Source organism: Pseudophryne corroboree, chromosome 6 (genome assembly GCF_028390025.1).
Source record: "Pseudophryne corroboree isolate aPseCor3 chromosome 6, aPseCor3.hap2, whole genome shotgun sequence".
NCBI classification, from domain to species: domain Eukaryota; kingdom Metazoa; phylum Chordata; class Amphibia; order Anura; family Myobatrachidae; genus Pseudophryne; species Pseudophryne corroboree.
In genome coordinates, this window is record NC_086449.1 from 104803828 (window position 1) to 104827403 (window position 23576).

The window sequence follows — 23576 nt, forward strand, 5'->3', positions numbered from 1 at the left end:
CCCAAATCTAACTCTCTCTGCACGTTACATCTGCCTCCCCTGCAGTGCTCATGGTTTTGCCCATTTGCTAACAAAAATCCTGCTGCGATCAACTTGGAATTACCCCCATAGAACGCAAACTACTGTACTCATGTAAAATATAATTTTTCATTCTAGTCTGCACATTGACGGGATCTTATTGGAGCTGCTGTCCCTGCTGGATAATATGGAAAAATAGCCCTGGAAAGTAATTTCTTATTACCGGGATATTGGGAGAAAAACACGGGACATATGGGGTGATTCCAAGTTGTTCGCTCGCAAGCAGATTTTAGCAGTATTGCACACGCTAGGCCGCCTCCCTCTGGGAGTGTATCTTAGCTTAGCAGAATTTTGAACGAAAGATTAGCAGAAGTGCGAATAGAAAATTCTTAGCAGTTTCTGAGTAGCTCGAGACTTACTCCTACACTGCGATCAGCTCAGCCCGTTTCGTTCCTGGTTTGACGTCACAAACACGCTCTGTGTTCGGACAGCCACTCCCCTGTTTCTCCAGACACTCCCGCGTTTTTTCCTGGCCCGCATGCGTTTTTCCGCACACTCCCTGAAAATGGTCAGTTTCTTCCCAGAAACACCCACTTCCTGTCAATCACACTCCGATCACTTTAACGATGAAAATTATTTGTTCTGCCGTGAATAAGTCTACTAAGTTTTGAGCTAAAATACTTAGCGCATGCGCACTGCGTACCATGCGCATGCGCATTTTCGCATTAATCGCTCCGTTGCGAAAATCGGCAACAAGCGAACAAGTCGGAAGGACCTCCATAATTTAGAAGCCTCTAATTTGGTTCACCCATCTCAGAACAAAAAGCACCTCTGTTTATATAAACAAAAAAACTAAATCAGCCAGGAACTGAGCGGCAGATTTATGAATGATATCGAGACTCCTGGTCGACACCACTAAGCTCGACACCCATTGGACGACACACCTAAGGTCGACCTGAAAAATGGTCGACATGAGTTTTTCACATTTTTTATTTATTTTTTTAACAACCTTTTCCATACTTTGCTATCCACTTGGACTACGATTGGGAATAGTAACCTGTGCCGAGCGCAGCGGTAGTGGAGCAAGGCACCTTGCCTAAAGCATGGCGAGTGATGCGAACCATGCGAGGGAACACTGTGCACTAATGGGGGTTTCCAGTTATTTTTACGGCGAAAACGACACAAAAACCCCCCAGAAAAAAGTCATGTCGACCTTTGTTTGTGTCAACCTTGTTCATGTCGACATTTTGCCCATGTCGACCTATTTGTGGTGTCGACCAAAGTGGTGTCAACCTTGAGTCCCAAACCCATTTATTAAGCCTGGTGAAGTGATTAAGTGGAAGGTGATAAAGCACCAGCCAGTCAGCTCCTAACTGTCATTTTTCAAAACCCAGCCTGTAACATGGAAGTTAGGAGCCGATTGGCTGGTGCTTTACCACCTTCCACTTTATCACTTCACCGAGCTTAATAAATCTGCCCCTGAGACCTACTAGATAACTATCCATCTTGAAATCTCAACGAGAGCTGGAGAAGGGAGCAAGTCAGGATCCTGACGGTCGGGAACCCAGCGCTCACGATACCGGGATCCAGAAGGACCAGCATGACACCACAACTTCTCACACTGGGGGTGTCCACGACACCCCTGGAGGGAGATAAAAAAAAGAAAACTGGCACGTGTAACGCAGCACTGGAGAAAGGTAATCCTGTAGGGGGATAGAGAATGAGAGACACAGAGGGAGAGGAGAAAAATATACCTGTAGGGGGTTAGAGAATGAGAGACACAGAGGGAGAGGAGAAAGATATACCTGTAGGGGGATAGAGAATGAGAGACACAGAGGGAGAGGAGAAAGATATACCTGTAGGGGGATAGAGAATGAGAGACACAGAGGGTGAGGAGAAAGATATACCTGTAGGGTGATAGAGAATGAGAGACACAGAGGGAGAGGAGAAAGATATACCTGTAGGGTGATAGAGAATGAGAGACACAGAGGGAGAGGAGAAAGATATACCTGTAGGGTGATAGAGAATGAGAGACACAGAGGGAGAGGAGAAAGATATACCTGTAGGGGGATAGAGAATGAGAGACACAGAGGGTGAGGAGAAAGATATACCTGTAGGGTGATAGAGAATGAGAGACACAGAGGGAGAGGAGAAAGATATACCTGTAGGGGGTTAGAGAATGAGAGACACAGAGGGAGAGGAGAAAAATATACCTGTAGGGGGATAGAGAATGAGAGACACAGAGGGAGAGGAGAAAAATATACCTGTAGGGGGTTAGAGAATGAGAGACACAGAGGGAGAGGAGAAAAATATACCTGTAGGGGGATAGAGAATGAGAGACACAGAGGGTGAGGAGAAAAATATACCTGTAGGGTGATAGAGAATGAGAGACACAGAGGGAGAGGAGAAAGATATACCTGTAGGGGGTTAGAGAATGAGAGACACAGAGGGAGAGGAGAAAAATATACCTGCAGGGGGTTAGAGAATGAGAGACACAGAGGGAGAGGAGAAAAATATACCTGTAGGGGGTTAGAGAATGAGAGACACAGAGGGAGAGGAGAAAAATATACCTGTAGGGGGATAGAGAATGAGAGACACAGAGGGTGAGGAGAAAAATATACCTGTAGGGTGATAGAGAATGAGAGACACAGTGGGAGAGGAGAATGGTAATCCTGTAGGGGGATAGAGAATGAGAGACACAGTGGGAGAGGAGAATGGTAATCCTGTAGGGAATAAAGAGAATGAGAGACACAGACGGAGAGGAGAAAGATATACCTGTAGTGAAAAGGAGTTTGAGAGGCTGGTCGGGAAGAAGGACCAAGAGACATGGAGGCTAAAAGTACAAAAGACTTGGTGGTTGGGAATTGAGGGAGACATGGGGACATAAGGGCCCTACACACTGGCAGATAAAATGCACGATATGAACGTTCTCGTTCATATCGTGCAGTGTGTAGACACCAACGATTAACGATGTGCGGCCCTGCGCTCATTAATTGTTGGTGCCCCGTCGCTTATGCATGCAGGCCAATATGGACGAGATTGTCCATATTAGCATGCAGTGCTATGGAGCCGGGTGACGGGGGGAGTGAAGAAACTTCAATGCCCCCGTCACCGGATCGCCCGTCGGCTGTATCCGCCGTCGGGCAACTCGGTGGCAGATCTGCCAGTGTGTAGGGCCAATTAGGATTTGAAAGGAAACATTAAGGGGGAGTGGAAGAGAAAGAGATGGGGGGTGGGTAGGGGTTGGGATGATTACAGACAGTGGGATGCCGGCTGACAAAATGCAGGCAGTGTGGTGATCGCTCACAAGGCAGAAAGACCGAGGGGCGTAAATAGTGTAACAGGGGTTAGGGGAAGAGGTATACCTGTAGGGGGATAGAAACAGAGGTGCAGGGAGAGAGAAGGGGAGTAGGGAAAGAGAGAGATATGTGGGTTTGGGAGAGGCAGATGACATGAGACGAGAAAGGACATATAATGAAACTTTTTCTGAGGATATATGTAGCAGTAGTCAGACCTGTCTGATGAATGTGGTCTTGGTGTGGTGCAATGACAGAAACCCCTTTACTGACACTGCAGCACAATAGTAAAGATATATAGCTGACAAGAGGTCATCATCCTGTCATGTCTACAGATGGTTCTGCTGCTGCCAACACAAATACATCACCCAGAGCCCACCCACACAACAGGCACAGTCACAGCCTTTATTATATAAAAACTCACAATTTACACTGAGTATCCTGACCAGGGCTAAACAAGAGAGAACTCAAATACATAAACAATCCAGGATCCAGAAACACACTGCACAGCTGCATCAACCTGCCTCGAGGACACAGACAGAGTGAAAGAAGCCACGTGACGTCAGCTGACCTGCTCCAGCAGGATTCTTTTTTACAAACAAGAAAAACTTTAATCAGTAAAACAAAAACGAACACTGCAGGTCAGCAGATAGCGGCTCTGTGCTGCCCGGAGGGCTGTTAACGGCAGCTAAACCTGACGAAGCAGGTACAGGAGGAAAGGGGCAGCGGTGACTCATCAGAGGTTTTAGTAATAGCACAGGGGAAAATCGCCGCCATAGTAGCCTATGGCAGTGCGATATTAGGCACAGTACTTAGCACAGGCAGATAACAGTCAGTGAAAATGCTTTAGTACATGCAGAGAAGCGATATGTACAAGCATTTTCACTGAATTTTTCGTTGTGGAGGCTTATCTTCGTTTAGTACATGGACCCCTTATTCTTGATAAACAGGTGGTTAAAAGTCGGTCTTCGAGATACTATGATATCGTTGCAAAAGTAACAACGGGATGCAAACTGCGGTGCCCCTGCTTGTACCTAGTCCATTATGACCTCACAAAATAGGATTCCCGTTTAGGCGCACACGTACCAGTGATGCTCGTTGCTGTAAAAACCGCTTCAATGGTTATTTGAGGAGTAGTAGTGATCCGGGTCGCAATGTGGGTGAGCTCTAAGGTACGGTTCAGCTGACCCAGTTGACATACTATTATTATTTACACCTAATATACAATATTTTAAGACGGCGAGAGAACATAGCTGATACGCTGGCGCTCGCTAATTAGAGATCGAAGCGAACCGAGCCTGGGTGCCAGGAATACTTTTAGCTAGGGTCACCTCAGAAGCGGCATGCCATTGGGGGACTGTTCCCCTACCGGGTTTTGAATTGTCCACTCCGGTTAACTTGTTTTGACCCGCCGAATTTAGCTCGGCTCTCATTGGGCCATTCCGATGCATCGCCCTCCTAGCCCAAGGCGCTGGTGTGGGTCCGACTTAATAGCGATAAACACTCTATATGTATTTGGAAAATATATTATTTATCATTTCAGGGAGAATGAAATGTCACTACTTTTCGTTAATTGGCTATAGGTGTAAGACCTTCTTTTACTATTTTACCCATACTCATTTTACTCTCGAAATGTGGGATCAAATGGATCCAATTATTTTTTTTAAACATTTATATTAGATATCTGTTCACGGAAATGAATAGAGATGACGAAGAGAAAGCTGCCACTGTATTGCGGTGTGCTAAGTCAGAAAAGGCGGACTACCCAGGTCTCCGCCTCTCCGAGTTTTAGGTCCCCCATCAGGTCCGCTCTTCCTCTTAATAAAGGGCAGCTGTGAGGCGATCAGCTCATTCTTACTGATTGCAACTCGCAAGCTGTTTGAAGATGTCAGGAAGAGGCAAAGGTGGTAAGGGACTCGGGAAAGGAGGCGCTAAGCGCCACAGGAAGGTGCTGCGGGACAACATCCAGGGCATCACGAAGCCTGCCATTCGCCGTCTCGCTCGCAGAGGTGGCGTGAAGCGCATTTCTGGCCTCATCTACGAGGAGACCCGTGGGGTGCTGAAGGTCTTTCTAGAGAATGTGATCCGGGACGCCGTCACTTACACCGAGCACGCCAAGAGGAAGACTGTCACAGCTATGGATGTGGTCTATGCTCTCAAGCGCCAGGGCCGCACTCTGTATGGTTTTGGAGGTTAAGATCTGGCTCCTCTCTTTGGCTGATCTCCTTTCCCGAAACACGCTAACAAAAGGCCCTTTTAAGGGCCACCTAGAGTACTCCTGAAACGAGCTTTATGAACATGCTGCTTTTCAAGGGAAGCGTAATGTCACAGTCCGTTCCACAATATTAACGATAGAAATACACTTCTTTCCCATCTGCAAAGTCTCGCTGGATATTCAAATAATAGACGCCAGAAGTTGCCATTTACAATGCATAGACCATATAGAGCTAGAATTTTAGTCAATCTGGAATGGAAAAAGGCAGCAGCATAATTGCCTCTGTCCATTTGGATGATGCCTCCTTGTGTCTGGGTGGAATCGGTTCGATATTATGTTATGAAAAATTCTGAAGGATGTAGGTGTAATATACCGTGCATAGCCTGCGCAGGAGGTGCTGTAGCGGGGTACTCTTGATAAGATGTGGAGTTAAAACGTCACTTGTATTATGACGATGACATACTGACAGAATACATGTCCTAAAATTCAAGCATAGTGTATTAAGGCACAGCTGTGAATGTTTCTCCAAGTGTAGTTTATATATAATCTGTTACAACGACCTCTTGAACAATTATTAAGTAGGCAAGCTTACTTGCCAACGACTCTGATACAGGGGAATAGAAACTGCACAGAACCATTTGTCTCTACTGGAGGTTCTCTTTCTGGTATAGCAATCTCCCTGTTATTGTGTAGCTAGTGTTCTCAAAAAGTGCAAACAAACATTAAAAGGATACTTGCTTTTCAGCAGCTACCCTGCAGACTGTTCACCACAGGGAATGGTGAGTGTTCGAGTACACAGGAAGGAAGCATGCCGCTATTGTGAGCGGCCTGAGGTAGGAAGCAGGACATCCAGGTATTATTTCTAGTGATGAGCACCGGAAATTTTTCGGGTTTTGGTTTTGGGTTCGGTTCCGCGGCCGTGTTTTGGGTTCGAACGCGTTTTGGCAAAACCTCACCAAATTTTTTTTGTCGGATTCGGGTGTGTTTTGGATTCGGGTGTTTTTTTCAAAAAACCCTAAAAAACAGCTTAAATCATAGAATTTGGGGGTCATTTTGATCCCAAAGTATTATTAACCTCAATAAGCATAATTTCCACTCATTTTCAGTCTATTCTGAACACCTCACAATATTATTTTTAGTCCTAAAATTTGCACCGAGGTCGCTGGATGACTAAGCTCAGCGACCCAAGTGGCCGACACAAACACCTGGCCCATCTAGGAGTGGCACTGCAGTGTCACGCAGGATGGCCCTTCAAAAAACTACTCCCCAAACAGCACATGACGCAAAGAAGAAAAAAAAGAGGCGCAATGAGGTAGCTGTGTGACTAAGATAAGCGACCCTAGTGTCCGACACAAACACCTGGCCCATCTAGGAGTGGCACTGCAGTGTCACGCAGGATGGCCCTTCCAAAAAACACCCCCCAAACAGCACATGACGCAAAGAAAAAAAGAGGCGCAATGAGGTAGCTGTGTGACTAAGATAAGCGACCCAAGTGGCCGACACAAACACCTGGCCCATCTAGGAGTGGCACTGCAGTGTCACGCAGGATGGCCCTTCCAAAAAACACCGCCAAACAGCACATGACGCAAAGAAAAAAAGAGGCGCAATGAGGTAGCTGTGTGACTAAGATAAGCGACCCAAGTGGCCGACACAAACACCTGGCCCATCTAGGAGTGGCACTGCAGTGTCACGCAGGATGGCCCTTCCAAAAAACACCCCCCAAACAGCACATGACGCAAAGAAGAAAAAAAGAGGCGCAATGAGGTAGCTGTGTGACTAAGATAAGCGACCCAAGTGGCCGACACAAACACCTGGCCCATCTAGGAGTGTCACTGCAGTGTCACGCAGGATGGCCCTTCCAAAAACTACTCCCCAAACAGCACATGACGCAAAGAAAAATGAAAGAAAAAAGAGGTGCAAGATGGAATTGTCCTTGGGCCCTCCCACCCACCCTTATGTTGTATAAACAGGACATGCACACTTTAACCAACCCATCATTTCATTGACAGGGTCTGCCACACGACTGTGACTGAAATGACGGGTTGGTTTGGACCCCCACCAAAAAAGAAGCAATTAATCTCTCCTTGCACAAACTGGCTCTACAGAGTCAAGATGTCCACCTCATCATCATCCTCCGATATATCACCGTGTACATCCCCCTCCTCACAGATTATCAATTCGTCCCCACTGGAATCCACCATCTCAGCTCCCTGTGTACTTTGTGGAGGCAATTGCTGCTGGTCAATGTCTCCACGGAGGAATTGATTATAATTCATTTTAATGAACATCATCTTCTCCACATTTTCTGGATGTAACCTCGTACGCCGATTGCTGACAAGGTGAGCGGCTGCACTAAACACTCTTTCGTAGTACACACTTGTGGGAGGGCAACTTAGGTAGAATAAAGCTAGTTTGTGCAAGGGCCTCCAAATTGCCTCTTTTTCCTGCCAGTATAAGTACGGACTGTCTGACGTGCCTACTTGGATGCGGTCACTCATATAATCCTCCACCATTCTTTCAATGGGGAGAGAATCATATGCACTGACAGTAGACGACATGTCCGTAATCGTTGTCAGGTCCTTCAGTCCGGACCAGATGTCAGCATCAGCAGTCGCTCCAGACTGCCCTGCATCACCGCCAGAGGGTGGGCTCGGAATTCTGAGCCTTTTCCTCGCACCCCCAGTTGCGGGAGAATGTGAAGGAGGAGATGTTGACAGGTCGCGTTCCGCTTGACTTGACAATTTTGTCACCAGCAGTTCTTTGAACCCCTGCAGACTTGTGTCTGCCGGAAAGAGAGATCCAAGGTAGGTTTTAAATCTAGGATCGAGCACGGTGGCCAAAATGTAGTGCTCTGATTTCAACAGATTGACCACCCGTGAATCCTTGTTAAGCGAATTAAGGGCTCCATCCACAAGTCCCACATGCCTAGCGGAATCGCTCTGTGTTAGCTCCTCCTTCAATGTCTCCAGCTTCTTCTGCAAAAGCCTGATGAGGGGAATGACCTGACTCAGGCTGGCAGTGTCTGAACTGACTTCACGTGTGGCAAGTTCAAAAGGTTGCAGAACCTTGCACAACGTTGAAAGCATTCTCCACTGCGCTTGAGACAGGTGCATTCCACCTCCTATATCGTGCTCAGTTGTATAGGCTTGAATGGCCTTTTGCTGCTCCTCCAACCTCTGTAGCATATAGAGGGTTGAATTCCACCTCGTTACCACTTCTTGCTTCAGATGATGGCAGGGCAGGTTCAGGCGTTTTTGGTGGTGCTCCAGTCTTCTGTACGTGGTGCCTGTACGCCGAAAGTGTCCCGCAATTCTTCTGGCCACCGACAGCATCTCTTGCACGCCCCTCTCGTTTTTTAAATAATTCTTTACCACCAAATTCAAGGTATGTGCAAAACATGGGACGTGCTGGAATTTGCCCAGATTTAATGCACACACAATATTGCTGGCGTTGTCCGATGCCACAAATCCACAGGAGAGTCCAATTGGGGTAAGCCATTCTGCGATGATCTTCCTCAGTTGCCGTAAGAGGTTTTTAGCTGTGTGCGTATTCTGGAAAGCGGTGATACAAAGCGTAGCCTGCCTAGGAAAGAGTTGGCGTTTGCGAGATGCTGCTACTGGTACCGCCGCAGCTGTTCTTGCGGCGGGAGTCCATACATCTACCCAGTGGGCTGTCACAGTCATATAGTCCTGAGCCTGCCCTGCTCCACTTGTCCACATGTCCGTGGTTAAGTGGACATTGGGTACAACTGCATTTTTTAGGACACTGGTGAGTCTTTTTCTGAGGTCTGTGTACATTTTCGGTATCGCCTGCCTAGAGAAATGGAACCTAGATGGTATTTGGTACCGGGGACACAGTGCCTCCAACAAGTCTCTAGTTGGCTCTGCAGTAATGATGGATACCGGAACCACGTTTCTCACCGCCCAGGATGCCAAGGCCTCAGTTATCCGCTTTGCAGCAGGATGACTGCTGTGATATTTCATCTTCCTCGCAAAGGACTGTTGGACAGTCAATTGCTTGGTGGAAGTAGTAAAAGTAGTCTTACGAGTACGACTTCCCCTCTGGGATGACCATCGACTCCCAGCAGCAACAACAGCAGCGCCAGCAGCAGTAGGCGTTACACGCAAGGATGCATCGGAGGAATCCCAGGCAGGAGAGGACTCGTCAGAATTGCCAGTGACATGGCCTGCAGGACTATTGGCATTCCTGGGGAAGGAGGAAATTGACACTGAGGGAGTTGGTGGGGTGGTTTGCGTGAGCTTGGTTACAAGAGGAAGGGATTTACTGGTCAGTGGACTGCTTCCGCTGTCGCCCAAAGTTTTTGAACTTGTCACTGACTTATGATGAATGCGCTGCAGGTGACGTATAAGGGAGGATGTTCCGAGGTGGTTAACGTCCTTACCCCTACTTATTACAGCTTGACAAAGGCAACACACGGCTTGACAAATGTTGTCCGCATTTCTGTTGAAATACTTCCACACCGAAGAGCTGATTTTTTTGGTATTTTCACCAGGCATGTCAATGGCCCTATTCCTCCCACGGACAACAGGTAACTCCCCGGGTGCCTGACTTAAACAAACCACCTCACCATCAGAATCCTCCTGGTCAATTTCCTCCCCAGCGCCAGCAACACCCATATCCTCCTCATCCTGGTGTACTTCAACACTGACATCTTCAATCTGACTATCAGGAACTGGACTGCGGGTGCTCCTTCCAGCACTTGCAGGGGGCGTGCAAATGGTGGAAGGCGCATGCTCTTCACGTCCAGTGTTGGGAAGGTCAGGCATCGCAAACGACACAATTGGACTCTCCTTGTGGATTTGTGATTTCGAAGAACGCACAGTTCTTTGCTGTGCTTTTGCCAGCTTGAGTCTTTTCATTTTTCTAGCGAGAGGCTGAGTGCTTCCATCCTCATGTGAAGCTGAACCACTAGCCATGAACATAGGCCAGGGCCTCAGCCGTTCCTTGCCACTCCGTGTGGTAAATGGCATATTGGCAAGTTTACGCTTCTCCTCCGACAATTTTATTTTAGATTTTTGAGTCCTTTTTTTACTGATATTTGGTGTTTTGTATTTTACATGCTCTGTACTATGACATTGGGCATCGGCCTTGGCAGACGACGTTGCTGGCATTTCATTGTCTCGGCCATGACTAGTGGCAGCAGCTTCAGCACGAGGTGGAAGTCGATCTTGATCTTTCCCTATTTTTGGAACCTCAACATTTTTGTTCTCCATATTTTAATAGGCACAACTAAAAGGCACCTCAGGTAAACAATGGAGATGGATGGATACTAGTATACTTTTGGATGGACGAGCGACTGCCGACACAGAGGTAGCTACAGCCGTGGACTACCGTACTGCGTCTGCTGCTAATATAGACTGGATGATAATGATATAAAAAATATATATATATCACTACTGCAGCCGGACAGGTATATATTATATAATGATGGACCTGCTGGACACTGTCAGCACTGCAGACTCCTAAAGTTAACTACTAGTATGAAGAAGATAGAAAAAAAATAAACACCACAGGTAGGTATACAATTATGGACGAGCGACTGCCGACACAGAGGTAGCTACAGCCGTGGACTACCGTACTGCGTCTGCTGCTAGTATAGACTGGATGATAATGATATAAAATATATATATATATATATCACTACTGCAGGACAGGTATATATTATATAATGACGGACCTGCTGGACACTGTCAGCAGAATGCGTTTATAGAATAAAAACACCACACGACGAGTGTTTAACTTTTTCAGGCAGACAATCACAATATACTGGTGGTCACTGGTCACTGGTCAGTCACACTGGCAGTGGCACTCTGGCAGCAAAAGTGTGCACTGTTAATAAATATATGTACTCCTGCTATAACTGCTCCCCAGTCTCCCCCACAATTCAGCTGTGTGAGCAGTGAGCACACAGCACAGTCAGATATACATAGATGATGCAGCACACTGAGGCTGAGCACAGATATGGTATACTGTGTCACTGTGTATCGTTTTTTTTTCAGGCAGAGAACGGATTATATTAAATAATAATAAAACTGCACTGGTGGTCACTGGTCAGTCACTAGTAAACTCTGCACTCTCTGAGTACTCCTAAGCTCCAGTAAATCAAGTGTCTCACTCTCAATATCTATTTCTATTCTAAACGGAGAGGACGCCAGCCACGTCCTCTCCCTATCAATCTCAATGCACGTGTGAAAATGGCGGCGACGCGCAGCTCCTTATATAGAATCCGAGCCTCGCGAGAATCCGACAGCGGGATGATGACGTTCGGGCGCGCTCGGGTTAACCGAGCAAGGCGGGAAGATCCGAGTCTGCCTCGGACCCGTGTAAAAAGCGTGAAGTTCGGGGGGGTTCGGTTTCCGAGAAACCGAACCCGCTTATCACTAATTATTTCCCGATCAGTCTTGCTACAGTAGCGCTAATAAATAACCCTGCGTTACGTATTAATAAGCAACCAAAAATCCCACGGAGAGACTGCTGAACTGTAACGTTATGTGGTGACTCAATATCTGTACACAGGGCGCCCCCAACTGGTCACGCCGTGCGCCTACAGCTCTGCCGGGACAGGGTGGGTGGCTCTGAAAAGAGCCTTTGGGGGGATAACAAGGAAGCGAGGCTGCTACGGCGGCTCTTCCATCACTTCTTGGCCGCAGCTTTCTTGGGCTTAGCTACCTTCTTGGCCGGGCTTTTGGCGGCTTTGGGCTTCGCCGCCTTCTTGGCTGCTTTGGGCTTCGCCGCCTTCTTGGCCGGACTCCTGGCCGCTTTCTTGGCCTTCGCGGCTTTAGGCTTCTTTGGGCTTTTGGCAGCAGCCGCTTTTGTGGGTTTCTTCACCTTCTTGGGGCTCTTGGCTGCACTCAGAGCTTTCTTGGGCTTCTTCGGGGACTTGGCCACTTTCTTTGCCGCTGGTTTCTTGGGCTTCAGGGCGGCCTTCTTGCTCTCCAGCTGATTCTTATTGAGCTTGAAGGAGCCGGAAGCGCCGGTGCCTTTCACCTGGGTGAGCGTTCCTTTGGTCACCAATCCTTTCACCCCCACTTTGATGCGACTGTTGTTCCTCTCCACATCGTAGCCTCCGGCAGCCAGTGCCTTCTTCAGGGCGGCAAGAGAAACTCCACTGCGCTCCTTGGAGGCGGCCACTGCCTTTAAGATCAGCTCGGAAACGCTGGGCCCGGAAGACTTGCCGCTTTTCTTGGCTCCCCCTGCAGCTTTCTTCGGCTGCCTCTTCTTTTTGGCTGCGCCCTCTGACGGCGGGACAGCGGCGACGGCTGGTGCAGTTTCTGCCATGTTAGCTCAACGTCACTTTAACCAACAAATGGTAATACAGCACAAGCCGCTCTCTGACGTCTTTTATATACGGTGCCTGCTGTGCTGTAATTGGCTGCTGAGCCTGGTGCGTTCTGTGCTCTCATTGGCGGAATAAGCAGTCTTTGTAAACCCTTCCCTGTCTGAGTGTAAGGGGAAATCTGCCCTCACCTTGTGTTTCCCTAACGCAGAAAAAGAGTCTTTTATAGGGCATGAGAAAAGCAGCGTGCCGCCTCTCTGCACCACACCAGTACTCCAAGGTCTCCCCTAAGCCTACACGGCCATTGCTAGCCAAGGCGCTGCAAAGAGAGCCAGGAATAGCCGCTGTCAGCTTACTTACACCTGGCTGGATCTGTCCAGCATGTAACACATCTGTACTTTTCTGCGAGGCTAAAACGTCTGATTGGGGCATTTTTCTGTCCCCCTGGCACTACATGTAACGAAGGTGATCTGGGGCTCAGTCTGTGCAGGGGTGGCAGCATTTTCAAAGACATAAAGGTGATGGTTGGGCTCCTGTACACCCGGGTGGCTAGCACAGGCAGGTTGCCCCACAGCGTATTGGCAGTCTTGTTTAGGAACTCTAGTTACTGTGACAAAAGAGAGATACCCAGCATAGTCAGCCACAGGTTAACCCTGCCTGTCTGAGATTCTCCCCGACGTGTAGAATGTTGGTGGCATTTTCCCCAAATGTTTATGAAATTACCCATACAGACATGAATGTACATTTATGCAAGATCGGTGTGTCAGAGTGAGGGCTATGGTGATCTGTTCCCATTACGAGTTCTCTTTTAAAAATCTGTTCACATTACGAGTCCTCTTTTAAAAATGCCAAAGTATGAGACTTTGGCATTTTTAAAAGAGGACATCGGAGCTCTATAAGAGGAATACTTCTATTCCTCCCATGTGGAATCATTATGAATATTTGTATAATTAGAGGGAAAAAGTAGGAATATTAGGGATCATTAGGGGGATAATTAGAGAGACCACTTGTAATAGTGCTAGGTGAGAGGAATGGATGAAACGAGGATAAATAGGTGAAGGGTTTAGGATGGCAATGGGAAACCTAGCAGGTGCACAGGTGTGAGGAGGAGGAGGAGGAGGAGGAGAAGAAGAATCATTACATGGCAAGTACTAATTGCAGAATAAAAGCAGTGGATGCCATTTTCAAGAAAGTACATAATAGTCCGATGATTTAGGCATATAAATGGATGATAGACATATGTGCACACAATAGTTCTGGGGAGTAAATTTAACTGATGAAGTTTGCAGAATAAGAAGAGAGACAACAGTCACCCGAGGAGCACAGGTTCAACTAATCTTACTTTGTAAATGTACTACCGTGATAAAAGCAGGTGCTGCAGCTTGAGCTGTGAACGTCACTGACGGACAGCAGGAGAAAGATGCACCGAGACCACAAGGCTGAATGTCCAGAGCAGGCATTCCCAACCATGGTCTTCAAGGCACACTAACAGTGCAGATTTTAGTGAAATCCAGGCTGCAGCACAGATGATTAAATCAAAATAACTGAGCTACTAATTAAGTCACCTGTGCTGAAGCCTTGATATCACTAAAACCTGCACTGTTAGTGTGTCTTGAGGACCGTGGTTGGGAATGCCTGGTGTATAGAAGAGGCGGCTGCGGACCGAAGCATCAGAACCTCTTGGGGAAACATTGTGTCAGCAGAGATCCACTGTGGATGCAAATTTGTGAGGAGAAGGGCAACGCAGAGTAACAGACCAGAGTTCAACGGCATTGACCAGTGATGGAAAGCACAGGTATAGACTAGGGCAGGTCAAGAGCAGTGTTGAGAGAAGATGATCGCCGTAGAGGAATGGAAGACAAATGAGGATGGACATGAGTTATGGACAAACAGAGATGATGACTGCTAACTGAAGGGCGTGGACCAGCAGCAAGTACCATCAAGGTCTGAACCTCATCCCCACCCAATGATGGCAGGCTGGAGTAGGGTTCTAGAGCAGTGGGAGTCTGCAAAGAAACTCCAGAGCAAGTAGGGAAACCACAGAACTCGATCTGTGCCACACCAGTGGCTTTCTGCGTCTCCAAGGATGGTATAAAAAGAGAAAGAAAGAAAGAACCAGTAAAAAAAGGCAGAAAGGCCCTGCTCCTTCTTACTATGGAATGTGTGCATTGATTAAATGTCCCCATATTACTAATTATTTCTCAGCGGTAAGTAATAGCACAGTGAGGAGTCATGGGTAGTAGCACACTCACGTTGGACTCTGGAGCAGACATTGTTGGCGTGCTGCACCATCAGAAGAGGTGATAGATTATTATTGAATTAGGATTGTTTTTAATTATTATTATTTCTTCACATAAACTATGGTAAATATATATTGGCCTTAAATCCCTATGGTCCCATTTAAGAGCCTAAACTCTATTATATTATCATAAGTATAACTTTTTCTCAATTCTTTAAGAGTGTAGTTTTTTTGGACCCCTCCCTCCTCCCCAAGAACAAGCAAAATGGATATCAATAAAATACATGTGCATAAATACAAATTCAGTGATTATAATACGACAATGCACGATTGGCTGTACATGCAGGTCCTTTAGTTCTGTGTTTTATTTATTTATTTATTTATTTTACATAGTTTCCACTGAGTAGTAGAATTGCCCATTTATGTAATCCAGATCTACAGTAGCCTTGTATTTTCTTCATGCAATGTCCCAGACATATAAGGTTTAGCTTGTGGTCTAAATGGATACATGTGCACAGATTGTATCCACAAATGTTTCAATAGGATAGTTACAATTGTATCATGCTATAATACTGTCTCCCATTAGTATCAAATCGTTTCACACATGCAGAAGTTCTTTTCATACTCAATTTTAAAGCTACCATACTTACTATATGCTAGAAAATACATAATATGTATTTATGGGTTAATAATGAAACGATTGTTATTTTAGATCAAATAGTATGCAGAGTGTTTTTTTTTTTCTTTTCTTACTGCAGTCATATATTAATATCTCCCTGGAATTAGTAGTTATAGCTTGTGTGTATATATATATATATATATATATATATATATATATATATATATATAGTATTTACTCTTTTATGTTAGTATAATACACATTCCGAAAATCTGATTATACTCAAATCTAAAGCTTCAGAATATGCTATGTAAGGGGGTATATATTTCTACTTTACAAGTACAATTGAGATGGGGAAAAAAAAGGAGAAACCAATTCTTGGCGGTCTTTTTGAAAAATCCAAGGTTTTGTCTAAACCAATCAGGTTGAAAGGCGTTTCTAAGTCCCCTAATTACAGGGCAGCAATGTGTATAAATAGAGCTGTAGAACGTCAGCTCTCCATCCATTCATTCTACAGACGTTAGAGATGGCCAGGACCAAGCAAACAGCGCGTAAGTCCACTGGCGGCAAAGCTCCCCGCAAGCAGCTGGCGACCAAAGCCGCCCGGAAGAGCGCCCCAGCTACCGGCGGTGTAAAGAAGCCTCACCGTTACCGACCCGGGACCGTTGCTCTTCGGGAGATCCGCCGCTACCAGAAGTCCACTGAGCTGCTGATCCGCAAGCTGCCCTTCCAGCGTCTGGTGCGTGAGATCGCCCAGGACTTCAAGACTGACCTGCGCTTCCAGAGCTCCGCCGTCATGGCCCTGCAAGAGGCCAGCGAGGCTTATCTGGTGGGGCTCTTCGAGGACACCAACCTGTGCGCCATCCACGCCAAGAGGGTGACCATCATGCCCAAAGACATCCAGCTGGCCCGCAGGATCCGAGGGGAGAGGGCATAGATACTCGGCACTTCCTATACACGCAACAACACAAAGGCTCTTTTCAGAGCCACCAAGTCTTTCTAAACGAGCTGCAGCATAAGTCACCCCTCAATGTCGGAGTAACAGGATGCGGATGAATCCTCCGCTCTCCACCCATAGCAGCTTCAAATGACAGGCCAAATCTATGAAGTTTACATATATAATACGATAAGCAAGCCGCAAAGTGAATAATGGAATGTTGACTGTCAAAAATTAAATATTTGGACGGACTGCTTCACAGACAGTACATCGTTACTAGTGTTCCGCCTAGATACCCTTGTACAACCTATTTTCTTCAGCAGGGATAAGAGGCTATTCTCACTTTTCAATGGTCAAATCATTTTATTTAATGCAGCTGTTTTCATTCTAGCTTTGTTACGTCACACGGAGAGAGACTATGGTTTCTCCCTCTATATACTTTATACGGATCAGCTTCCCACTCCTATAAGCGGAAGGGGCCTCATTTGCAGCATGCAGATATTGCAAAGGGAATATTCAGACTATCATTCGATTTCACCACAACAGACCAGGGCTCCTAAAGGGTAAGGGAGCGTTTATACCTTTAGCGGTTGTATGGACGGGATGTGGAGAGGAAAGCGCGGCTAGCCCGTCAGATATCGCTACAACACAAGCAATGGCAGTACACACAGCTCTCCTGGGAAGATGTGGGTGGCTCTGAAAAGAGCCTTTGTGTTGTGTGCCGGGTACATTGTTTCTGTGGTGGAAGCTGCCAGCCTCACATTACTTGCTCTTGGCCGGTTTGTGGCTCTCGGTCTTCTTGGGCAGCAGCACGGCCTGGATGTTGGGCAGAACGCCTCCCTGGGCGATGGTCACCCCACCGAGCAGCTTGTTGAGCTCTTCGTCGTTGCGCACAGCCAGCTGCAGGTGGCGGGGGATGATGCGGGTCTTCTTGTTGTCGCGGGCGGCGTTTCCGGCGAGCTCCAGGATCTCAGCCGTCAGGTACTCCAGCACCGCGGCCAGATAGACCGGGGCACCGGCTCCCACTCGCTCAGCATAGTTTCCTTTCCTCAGCAGACGGTGAACGCGACCGACTGGGAACTGGAGACCGGCCCTGGATGAGCGAGTCTTGGCCTTAGCCCGGGTCTTGCCGCCTTGTTTGCCTCTGCCGGACATGTTCAGTTCACAAAACAAAGAGTATCTTTCGACAACAAACCGAGAGGAAATGTGAGCCTGTAATACCGCCCTCCTCCTATATATACACTCAGAGAGGATCAACCGCGTGCTCTGTGATTGGTTTGCTTCCTAATGAACCAATGCTGCTCAAGTTTATCCACAGACCAATCCGCAATATGTAGTGAAGGGGGTGTTAGGTACCTCCCAGTGTCACGTGACACTTCTACCCTATAGCGTTACCAGAAGCGGTGAATCTTCGTTTGCATAAGCTGCCTATAAATACAGCAACCCCGGGCTTTGTACCGCACAAATTTTCTGCATTGTGTAAAAGGACAAGTGGGTGGTAAAAATGCCTGATCCAGTAAAGTCTGCTCCAGCGCCCAAGAAAGGCTCAAAGAAAGCCGTAACCAAGACCCAGAAGAAGGATGGGAAGAAGCGTAGAAAGAGCAGGAAGGAGAGTTACGCCATTTACGTCTACAAGGTGCTGAAGCAGGTGCACCCTGACACCGGCATCTCCTCCAAGGCTATGGGCATCATGAACTCCTTTGTCAATGACATCTTTGAGCGCATTGCGGGGGAAGCTTCCCGCCTGGCTCACTACAACAAGCGCTCCACCATCACCTCCCGGGAGATCCAGACCGCCGTACGCCTGCTGCTGCCGGGAGAGTTGGCCAAGCACGCCGTGTCCGAGGGCACCAAGGCCGTCACCAAGTACACCAGCGCCAAGTAATCTCCCCTTCCTCTCCCACACGAACACAAAGGCTCTTTTAAGAGCCACCCACCTCCTCGCTAATCGGGCTGTAACTTATTATTTGCGCTGTGTCCTGTCTCCCTGAATTTGACTGAATCACAGTAATCTAGGCTGTGTTGTAGTTTCTCCATTCCTTATACATGTGCATCTTGTTAGTCGGATGCTGGGGAACTCCCCTCTAGTGTGCGAGCTAGTACAGACCCCCCTGTTGATGATTACTGCGTGCACAGCGACATTCTCTCCGCTCTCATGTACTGTAAAACACGTTCCAGATGTAGATCAGGTTTCTACAGAACTCGTCAAAGCTACAGATGCCAGGGCTTCTAAAACGCAATAGAGCGCAGCAGAAACACTGCCCGTGTAGTTGCTGTGTGACTAGCACATTATTTTCTGTCTGGTTCAAGTGATACAAACTGGATTGTTACCTTGTTAATATCGCTACTATCTCAGGCAGGATGACTTATTAAGCAACTTATTCTTGATAAACAGGTGGTTAAAAGTCGGTCTTCGAGATACTATGATATCGTTGCAAAAGTAACAACGGGATGCAAACTGCGGTGCCCCTGCTTGTACCTAGTCCATTATGACCTCACAAAATAGGATTCCCGTTTAGGCGCACACGTACCAGTGATGCTCGTTGCTGTAAAAACCGCTTCAATGGTTATTTGAGGAGTAGTAGTGATCCGGGTCGCAATGTGGGTGAGCTCTAAGGTACGGTTCAGCTGACCCAGTTGACATACTATTATTATTTACACCTAATATACAATATTTTAAGACGGCGAGAGAACATAGCTGATACGCTGGCGCTCGCTAATTAGAGATCGAAGCGAACCGAGCCTGGGTGCCAGGAATACTTTTAGCTAGGGTCACCTCAGAAGCGGCGTGCCATTGGGGGAGTGTTCCCCTACCGGGTTTTGAATTGTCCACTCCGGTTAACTTGTTTTGACCCGCCGAATTTAGCTCGGCTCTCATTGGGCCATTCCGATGCATCGCCCTCCTAGCCCAAGGCGCTGGTGTGGGTCCGACTTAATAGCGATAAACACTCTATATGTATTTGGAAAATATATAATTTATCATTTCAGGGAGAATGAAATGTCACTACTTTTCGTTAATTGGCTATAGGTGTAAGACCTTCTTTTACTATTTTACCCATACTCATTTTACTCTCGAAATGTGGGATCAAATGGATCCAATTTTTTTTTTTAAACATTTATATTAGATATCTGTTCACGGAAATGAATAGAGATGACGAAGAGAAAGCTGCCACTGTATTGCGGTGTGCTAAGTCAGAAAAGGCGGACTACCCAGGTCTCCGCCTCTCCGAGTTTTAGGTCCCCCATCAGGTCTGCTCTTCCTCTTAATAAAGGGCAGCTGTGAGGCGATCAGCTCATTCTTACTGATTGCAACTCGCAAGCTGTTTGAAGATGTCAGGAAGAGGCAAAGGTGGTAAGGGACTCGGGAAAGGAGGCGCTAAGCGCCACAGGAAGGTGCTGCGGGACAACATCCAGGGCATCACGAAGCCTGCCATTCGCCGTCTCGCTCGCAGAGGTGGCGTGAAGCGCATTTCTGGCCTCATCTACGAGGAGACCCGTGGGGTGCTGAAGGTCTTTCTAGAGAATGTGATCCGGGACGCCGTCACTTACACCGAGCACGCCAAGAGGAAGACTGTCACAGCTATGGATGTGGTCTATGCTCTCAAGCGCCAGGGCCGCACTCTGTATGGTTTTGGAGGTTAAGATCTGGCTCCTCTCTTTGGCTGATCTCCTTTCCCGAAACACGCTAACAAAAGGCCCTTTTAAGGGCCACCTAGAGTACTCCTGAAACGAGCTTTATGAACATGCTGCTTTTCAAGGGAAGCGTAATGTCACAGTCAGTTCCACAATATTAACGATAGAAATACACTTCTTTCCCATCTACAAAGTCTCGCTGGATATTCAAATAATAGACGCCAGAAGTTGCCATTTACAATGCATAGACCATATAGAGCTAGAATTTTAGTCAATCTGGAATGGAAAAAGGCAGCAGCATAATTGCCTCTGTCCATTTGGATGATGCCTCCTTGTGTCTGGGTGGAATCGGTTCGATATTATGTTATGAAAAATTCTGAAGGATGTAGGTGTAATATACCGTGCATAGCCTGCGCAGGAGGTGCTGTAGCGGGGTACTCTTGATAAGATGTGGAGTTAAAACGTCACTTGTATTATGACGATGACATACTGACAGAATACATGTCCTAAAATTCAAGCATAGTGTATTAAGGCACAGCTGTGAATGTTTCTCCAAGTGTAGTTTATATATAATCTGTTACAACGACCTCTTGAACAATTATTAAGTAGGCAAGCTTACTTGCCAACGACTCTGATACAGGGGAATAGAAACTGCACAGAACCATTTGTCTCTACTGGAGGTTCTCTTTCTGGTATAGCAATCTCCCTGTTATTGTGTAGCTAGTGTTCTCAAAAAGTGCAAACAAACATTAAAAGGATACTTGCTTTTCAGCAGCTACCCTGCAGACTGTTCACCACAGGGAATGGTGAGTGTTCGAGTACACAGGAAGGAAGCATGCCGCTATTGTGAGCGGCCTGAGGTAGGAAGCAGGACATCCAGGTATTATTTCTAGTGATGAGCACCGGAAATTTTTCGGGTTTTGGTTTTGGGTTCGGTTCCGCGGCCGTGTTTTGGGTTCGAACGCGTTTTGGCAAAACCTCGCCAAATTTTTTTTGTCGGATTCGGGTGTGTTTTGGATTCGGGTGTTTTTTTCAAAAAACCCTAAAAAACAGCTTAAATCATAGAATTTGGGGGTCATTTTGATCCCAAAGTATTATTAACCTCAATAAGCATAATTTCCACTCATTTTCAGTCTATTCTGAACACCTCACAATATTATTTTTAGTCCTAAAATTTGCACCGAGGTCGCTGGATGACTAAGCTCAGCGACCCAAGTGGCCGACACAAACACCTGGCCCATCTAGGAGTGGCACTGCAGTGTCACGCAGGATGGCCCTTCAAAAAACTACTCCCCAAACAGCACATGACGCAAAGAAGAAAAAAAAGAGGCGCAATGAGGTAGCTGTGTGACTAAGATAAGCGACCCTAGTGTCCGACACAAACACCTGGCCCATCTAGGAGTGGCACTGCAGTGTCACGCAGGATGGCCCTTCCAAAAAACACCCCCCAAACAGCACATGACGCAAAGAAAAAAAGAGGCGCAATGAGGTAGCTGTGTGACTAAGATAAGCGACCCAAGTGGCCGACACAAACACCTGGCCCATCTAGGAGTGGCACTGCAGTGTCACGCAGGATGGCCCTTCCAAAAAACACCCCCAAACAGCACATGACGCAAAGAAAAAAAGAGGCGCAATGAGGTAGCTGTGTGACTAAGATAAGCGACCCAAGTGGCCGACACAAACACCTGGCCCATCTAGGAGTGGCACTGCAGTGTCACGCAGGATGGCCCTTCCAAAAAACACCCCCCAAACAGCACATGACGCAAAGAAAAAAAGAGGCACAATGAGGTAGCTGTGTGACTAAGATAAGCGACCCAAGTGGCCGACACAAACACCTGGCCCATCTAGGAGTGGCACTGCAGTGTCACGCAGGATGGCCCTTCCAAAAAACACCCCCAAACAGCACATGACGCAAAGAAAAAAAGAGGCGCAATGAGGTAGCTGTGTGACTAAGATAAGCGACCCAAGTGGCCGACACAAACACCTGGCCCATCTAGGAGTGGCACTGCAGTGTCACGCAGGATGGCCCTTCCAAAAAACACCCCCCAAACAGCACATGACGCAAAGAAGAAAAAAAGAGCCGCAATGAGGTAGCTGTGTGACTAAGATAAGCGACCCAAGTGGCCGACACAAACACCTGGCCCATCTAGGAGTGTCACTGCAGTGTCACGCAGGATGGCCCTTCCAAAAACTACTCCCCAAACAGCACATGACGCAAAGAAAAATGAAAGAAAAAAGAGGTGCAAGATGGAATTGTCCTTGGGCCCTCCCACCCACCCTTATGTTGTATAAACAGGACATGCACACTTTAACCAACCCATCATTTCATTGACAGGGTCTGCCACACGACTGTGACTGAAATGACGGGTTGGTTTGGACCCCCACCAAAAAAGAAGCAATTAATCTCTCCTTGCACAAACTGGCTCTACAGAGTCAAGATGTCCACCTCATCATCATCCTCCGATATATCACCGTGTACATCCCCCTCCTCACAGATTATCAATTCGTCCCCACTGGAATCCACCATCTCAGCTCCCTGTGTACTTTGTGGAGGCAATTGCTGCTGGTCAATGTCTCCACGGAGGAATTGATTATAATTCATTTTAATGAACATCATCTTCTCCACATTTTCTGGATGTAACCTCGTACGCCGATTGCTGACAAGGTGAGCGGCTGCACTAAACACTCTTTCGTAGTACACACTTGTGGGAGGGCAACTTAGGTAGAATAAAGCTAGTTTGTGCAAGGGCCTCCAAATTGCCTCTTTTTCCTGCCAGTATAAGTACGGACTGTCTGACGTGCCTACTTGGATGCGGTCACTCATATAATCCTCCACCATTCTTTCAATGGGGAGAGAATCATATGCACTGACAGTAGACGACATGTCCGTAATCGTTGTCAGGTCCTTCAGTCCGGACCAGATGTCAGCATCAGCAGTCGCTCCAGACTGCCCTGCATCACCGCCAGAGGGTGGGCTCGGAATTCTGAGCCTTTTCCTCGCACCCCCAGTTGCGGGAGAATGTGAAGGAGGAGATGTTGACAGGTCGCGTTCCGCTTGACTTGACAATTTTGTCACCAGCAGTTCTTTGAACCCCAGCAGACTTGTGTCTGCCGGAAAGAGAGATCCAAGGTAGGTTTTAAATCTAGGATCGAGCACGGTGGCCAAAATGTAGTGCTCTGATTTCAACAGATTGACCACCCGTGAATCCTTGTTAAGCGAATTAAGGGCTCCATCCACAAGTCCCACATGCCTAGCGGAATCGCTCTGTGTTAGCTCCTCCTTCAATGTCTCTAGCTTCTTCTGCAAAAGCCTGATGAGGGG

At 47.2% G+C, this 23576-nt stretch overlaps 6 protein-coding genes across 6 annotated transcripts; 4 read left to right on the forward strand and 2 right to left on the reverse strand.

The window, feature by feature from the left end:
• Positions 1 to 5199: 5199 nt before the first annotated feature.
• Positions 5200 to 5511, forward strand: LOC134934400 (histone H4). The gene has a single exon (XM_063929846.1). It carries the CDS (start codon positions 5200 to 5202, stop codon positions 5509 to 5511), a length of 312 nt encoding a protein of 103 aa, XP_063785916.1.
• Positions 5512 to 12183: 6672 nt separating this feature from the next.
• On the reverse strand, positions 12184 to 12849 carry LOC134936531 (histone H1C-like). Its single transcript, XM_063931597.1, has one exon. It carries the CDS (start codon positions 12826 to 12828, stop codon positions 12184 to 12186), a length of 645 nt encoding a protein of 214 aa, XP_063787667.1. The 5' UTR covers positions 12829 to 12849.
• Positions 12850 to 16210: 3361 nt separating this feature from the next.
• LOC134936533 (histone H3) lies at positions 16211 to 16621 on the forward strand. The gene has a single exon (XM_063931599.1). It carries the CDS (start codon positions 16211 to 16213, stop codon positions 16619 to 16621), a length of 411 nt encoding a protein of 136 aa, XP_063787669.1.
• Positions 16622 to 17315: 694 nt separating this feature from the next.
• Positions 17316 to 17776, reverse strand: LOC134934904 (histone H2A type 1-like). Its single transcript, XM_063930241.1, has one exon. The coding sequence runs from the start codon at positions 17774 to 17776 to the stop codon at positions 17384 to 17386; it is 393 nt and encodes a 130-aa protein (XP_063786311.1). The 3' UTR covers positions 17316 to 17383.
• A 349-nt stretch (positions 17777 to 18125) lies between these two features.
• On the forward strand, positions 18126 to 18533 carry LOC134934906 (histone H2B 1.1-like). The gene has a single exon (XM_063930242.1). The coding sequence runs from the start codon at positions 18126 to 18128 to the stop codon at positions 18504 to 18506; it is 381 nt and encodes a 126-aa protein (XP_063786312.1). The 3' UTR covers positions 18507 to 18533.
• Positions 18534 to 19951: 1418 nt separating this feature from the next.
• LOC134934401 (histone H4) lies at positions 19952 to 20263 on the forward strand. Its single transcript, XM_063929847.1, has one exon. The coding sequence runs from the start codon at positions 19952 to 19954 to the stop codon at positions 20261 to 20263; it is 312 nt and encodes a 103-aa protein (XP_063785917.1).
• The last annotated feature ends 3313 nt before the right edge of the window (positions 20264 to 23576 follow it).